Source organism: Helianthus annuus, chromosome 12, assembly GCF_002127325.2.
Source record: "Helianthus annuus cultivar XRQ/B chromosome 12, HanXRQr2.0-SUNRISE, whole genome shotgun sequence".
NCBI classification, from domain to species: Eukaryota; Viridiplantae; Streptophyta; class Magnoliopsida; order Asterales; family Asteraceae; genus Helianthus; species Helianthus annuus.
Genome location: NC_035444.2, coordinates 157,885,560 through 157,891,285, shown reverse-complemented (window position 1 = coordinate 157,891,285; position 5,726 = coordinate 157,885,560). Strand labels below are relative to the sequence as shown.

The 5,726-nt window shown below is 36.1% G+C and overlaps 1 protein-coding gene across 1 annotated transcript; it reads left to right on the top strand.

Annotated features, from left to right (window-relative positions):
• Positions 1–1,531: 1,531 nt before the first annotated feature.
• On the top strand, positions 1,532–4,309 carry LOC110893596 (tyrosine--tRNA ligase 1, cytoplasmic). The gene is given in 4 exon segments (XM_022140694.2): positions 1,532–1,877; positions 1,880–1,973; positions 2,040–2,136; positions 2,214–4,309. Coding segments are annotated over 4 exon segments (612 nt in total). The 5' UTR covers positions 1,532–1,606; the 3' UTR covers positions 2,364–4,309.
• Positions 4,310–5,726: the final 1,417 nt, after the last annotated feature.

Sequence of the window (5,726 nt, the reverse complement as noted above, 5' to 3'; positions counted from 1 at the left end):
GTTTCCCTGTCGCGACACGCGAAGGAGACCAAATTTCAGATATAAATAGGGGGCAGTGGCACTTGAATTTTGGTGTTACTTCGACGTTAAAACTCGAATTATACACTGAGTTATAGCAGAAATCGTTCACACACCCACTAATATCGAATCACTGCCGCGGAACAGGGTAATTACTCGATCGCTATTACGATTCATTTTCCGGGATCAATATATCCAAAGAATGTCTAAGTGCCGCCCACTTTGGGTTATACTTTGTCGTTTGTCGATTAATTCGATAAATGAGTTGAAGTATTATACTTTGTCGTTTGTCGTCAATTCGATAAATGAGTTGAAGTATTGCACTTTGTCATTCATTGTGAGAATTTGATCTCGTGAGTTATCGTAACTGCTGTATTGATCACTAACCCTGTTTTGTGTGCATTATTGTCAAAATTAGGTTAACAGGGCTAAAATCATATTCTGTCAGTACTAAATCTGCAATGTGAGTTATTCTTCTTTTATAAACTCTTTTCTCACAGTTTGTGAGTTGTTAACTGTTTTTACAATACTCCAAATTATTTTCAGAATTATAACTTACAGTGATTAAGTTTATGTAATCACCAAATTACAGCCGATATGTGGGGTATTGTGCACATTACTTGATAATCTTCACCATTGGGGCAGCCATTGGGTGATATGACCATAATCACAGACACCATTGGACAGGTGGGCCAATGGGTCGAGTGGTAAAGTACTGTGGGTAGTTGGTTGATATCAGAAACATTGTAAAAGATCTTAACACTGTGAATTATAACAAATGTGTCATTTTCAGTAAATAGGATAATTCACTCAGTATTTCCCGCTGACAAAACCTTTTTAAAACGCGTTTCAGGTAATTACAATAGATTGGAGTAAGGATTGGATCCAACCCGGAAGGACTTCAAGAAGTGGCTTATTTTATTATTCAAATCAAATTAAGAAATATTGTATTTATTAAAAGCTACCTTTGTAAAACTTGGAATTTATTCCATCTATTTAAATAAAATCCGGTGTTTCTAAACTCTGATATTTTTCCTAACTCACGGTCCTGATGAAATTTCCGCTGCAATGTTTTTCAAAATAATCACCGGTACCACTGGACTGCTCGCGGCTTCCGATTCCGGCCAGGATGGGATCGGGGGCCGTGACAATTGATGACAATAGATAATGTGCACCGGTTCTTGTGGATTAAAGTTAACTTTTAAGTTTCTCTATTGATTTAGCTTGGTGACTAAGTAACTTGTTATTCTAAAAAAATTCTTTATTTTTATTACCGTGTGGGTCTGATATGTCTGTGTTTTAAATGTGAAACAACTGAATTTATGTACGGGAGATGGGTATTGTTGATTGTTGAACCAGCTAATTTTGTGGTTTTTTTTTTCTTTTTTATTTGTAGTCTATAGGTTTTAGAACTTTGATCAAGTATTTGTTCACTTGAGTTTAAAGGGCATTGTTGGAATTCTTTAATTTATGATTTAAGATGGTGAATTATTTGGGCAGGATCCGGTCATTGGTCCGTTGGTCGAACGGGACTCCGAAACTCTGGAACGAAAGTTTAAATTACGTATAACTAAAGTTGGTTAATTTAATGCTTATTTTCTTTAATTTTTATTCTTATGTTTGTAATGTTCTCTTTGATCCTAAGGGATTCGGTTTTACTAAATACTATCATTCGAACCGCTGCTTATTGCAGAAAGTGAAACGCAAAAACAGGATAGACAAAGTGAAGATTTGGATAGCGGATTGGTTTGCCCAATTGAACAACAAAATGGGTGGAGATTTAGGTAGAATCCAAACGGTTGGGCGATACCTCAATGAGATATGGAAAGCAGCTGGGATGAATCTAGAGCACGTAGAGTTCTGTGGTCTTCCAAGGAATTTAATTCTCGGGCACATGAATACTGACCACTGGTGATGGACATTGCTAGAAGAAACAAACTTCCTAGGATAATGAGGTATGATTCTGATGTTTACATACACGTGCAGGCAGGCCTTTAACTTTGCATTTTTAATGATTGTAGGTGCTGTCAAATTATGGGCCGAAATGAGCAGGATGAGCTGACAGCTACTCAGATATTTTACCCATGCATGCAATGTGCAGATATATTTTTTCTAAAGGTATGTTATTATTATTATATCATTGCATTCTGGATTGTAAATAAATTATAATAATCCTTGTTTGTTTGTTTCAACAGGCTGACATATGTCAGTTAGGCATGGATCAAAGGAAAGTGAATGTACTTGCTAGGGAATACTGTGATGATATCAAGAGAAAAAACAAGCCTGTCATATTGTCACATCGTCGAGTAAATACAGGTCCCAGCTGTAACACCCCGAAAATATAAATCCTTATATTAGAAAATTCAAAGAGTTAATAAACAAGAGTTTACAAACTAGGAACTTAACCTAGTTAAGTTTAAGTCTTGAAATAATTCACAATAGGGTTAAAACACATAAACTCAAAAATAAAACAAAGTTGAGGGTCTAAACTTGTCAAAACACAAACTAAGTTACTAATAGTAACAAAAATAAACCAAACATCCCAAAATTGGGAGTCTGGTCGATCAAGAACAAGCAGGGGAGAGCTTCCCCACTTTCAAACCCTAAAATCCACAAATCCCTTAAATTGGAGGTGCAAATCCTAACCAAAACGAAATCCGAGCTTAGAATTGTGATCCTCATCGCAAGAGGATTAAGAGGTATGTAAAATTTGATGAGAATTCTATACTTGAAATCCTCATGAATTTAAGCTATCTGAAATTTGTTGATGCATGAAAGTAATTTAGTTAGATTAATGATGATATAGTGTCTAGGAGTAAAACCTAGACAACTACATGTGGATTTATGCCCAAATTCAGGAAATTCCATGAATCCAAGGAAGCTAGGTTATGGGTTTTATAAGATGATGATGAACACCAGGACTTTGAATGATAATTCTAGTATAATTTCATTATAGGAAGTAATTCCTGTGATATCGATGCTAAGCTGTGTGCAAGGTGTACTAATTAAAGTGAAAATTTGAGGTTTAATTGTAAGTCATGAACTTGGAGACGATGGTAGGAAAATCTGACCCGTTAGGTGTTTGTTGAAATGCCTAAGTGAGGATTTGTATGTTAAATTTGATGGAAACGCAGATTTTGATCATGTCTCATAAACGATGAGAATATGGTCATGAAAAGAATTCTAAACAAGTTAAAAACTGAATTTTCTAGGCAAAGAGTCCGGATCATCAAGCGGACAAGCCGGAGGGAATTCACGGGGAAAAGGCGTGCTCTAAAGGTATGAAATTTACTGTTTCATTACATTATACTTATTGTTAAGTTTTATCCCATTGTACAAACATGATGACCGAGAGTTACCTTTATGTTATGAACTCAACTAAAAGTCTTAAACAAGTAATAAACATGGAAATTGAATGTCCGTAAGGTGCTTTATTTAGTACCCAAACGGGTCAAAACAAGTTTTGTATATAACATGAAGTTATACATCTTTACATAAAGCATGGTTATCATTATTGTCTAAGTTGTAAGTTGGACGCGCTAAACTTGTTGCGAAGTTAAACTCTTCATACAGGAGTTAAGGATCTGAATGGGTAAGCATGTTTAAGTAGTATAGTTGATAAATATGAAATCTTGGATTTAAACATGTGTTTGACGGCGTAAGCGATTCCTCATGGGAAAGCGAAACATGATAGCGAGTAATAATTCAAAACATGGGTAATTAACCTTGGGTAGGTGATAAACTTGTTCAAGGTTAATTCCCTGCAAAACGGAACTAGAATGTCTAAGATCACAAAGCAAGAAAACATGTGCAGAGTCTACCGTAAGTTACGGTGATACCGTAACTTACGGTAGCCATTAAAATGCTACGGTGGGATTCTTCTGCTTTACGGCAGAACAATAAACTTCCAGGTACCACCGTAACTTACGGTGACTACCGTAAGTTACGGTAGCCCCTAGTTCCAAATGCTGAAATTCATAATTCTTGATTTCCCTAATTGGTTTTAACACACCTTTTCATTTATATTATTGGTCAAGGACCAAAATACTAACATTGGATTAAAATGCTCAGTTTTCAGGTTTTCTAGCAGAAGGGTGATGATCAAGCATATGCATCCGAACCGAACACTCTAACAGACACTTCCGCACATTATCTATAGTTCTAAAAACTATGTAAACAATTGTAGTTATCGTCTTGATGATGGTTTCGTAAGAACAATACATGTATGTAGTGTCTAGTTATGGTTTAAAATATTAAAAGTTTTTGTAAACTCAGAATTTTTGGTATCAAATTGTTTTGCGACCTGACGAGTCGATCAGAAGAGCGCTTAGACAGAATCAGAGGCGGAATTCATTGATTCGGTCTTCGTAAAGCTTGATTTCACTATTTAACGTCTCGTTTATTGATCAATTGACAATTATACACGTTCTGGAGACAAATCGGCAGGGCTTCACCGTTACACCTTCAAAACACACACTCAGATCCGCTCATATGGTCCCCTATATATATAGACTATCTGGTTCGCTTTTATGGACATGTCCGTATAAGCGGACCTGACATAAAAGCTGACCTGACATAAAAGCGGACCTGACAAGTGACACATAAGCGGACCTCCACCTTTGACATAAAAGCGGACCTAACTATACTTATGTGTTTCTTGATTTCCGATCACTCTGTAATCAGCCCTAACCTAAGACTCGAACTAAGATGTAGTCGACAGACAACTGCACCAACAGACTCCCCCTTGAATGTTGACGGAATCTTCAGTGAGAGTCTTCAACATGACATTATCGATTTCGATCAGTCTTCTTCAGGAACTCTTCCTGGAATTATGTACCTGGATCTTTCTCTGGCTCTAACTTTCATCAGACTCCCCCTATCATCATGCTGGGATCGCCGTCTGGAAATCGTTATCACCATTGAAATCAATTCCTGGCTTTATCATTTTAAGCTCTCCTCAGGTTCTGCTGTACCTCCTGGCTTTCCGTAGCAACAGGATCAGAAACCTACAAAACTCAACCACACTATTACAAACTAAAATAATTGTGATTCAACTTAATGAATCAACTAATCATTTGAGACTTTTCACAATTAAAACTTTTTCAACATTTAACACATTTCAATTACTGATTCAACCTAATGAATCATTTTAAACATTTCAAACCACTTAACCAACCTATCTCTTCATCAAGTTTAGCCTTTGAGATTTTGAATGTCAGATTTTCATCATCAGTTGTCGAAAATCTTTTTGGATTTTTCAAAATATGAAACGTAAATGCAAAGACAGAAATTAAAATGCAAACCAAACATGTTTTTGTGAGATTGTGCAAGAGGATCATATCAGTTTTTGAGACACATCACAAGCACCGTTAAGCTTCTAATCATTTTAAGTTCTAAACGATTCACGTAGATTGACGATATAGTTGTCCTCTTAAATTTTCATACAATTTTCAATCTATTCAGGATACTATTTAAGTGTTTTATGAACTTAGTTCAATTCATGTGTCCCACCTCTTGAATATACTCCCGTATCCAGAATCCCAATATTCAGTCTTACAGGTATGAATACTACAATGATATCTGTACATAAATTAAGGGAAAAATGCGAGAACTGAGGGATCTCAGGTCAGAACTTCCGTTCAGCAGAGAGATATCAGCTTCGACTTAGCAGTGTGTCCCCTTTAGAGGATCTTTTTAGCTACAACAGA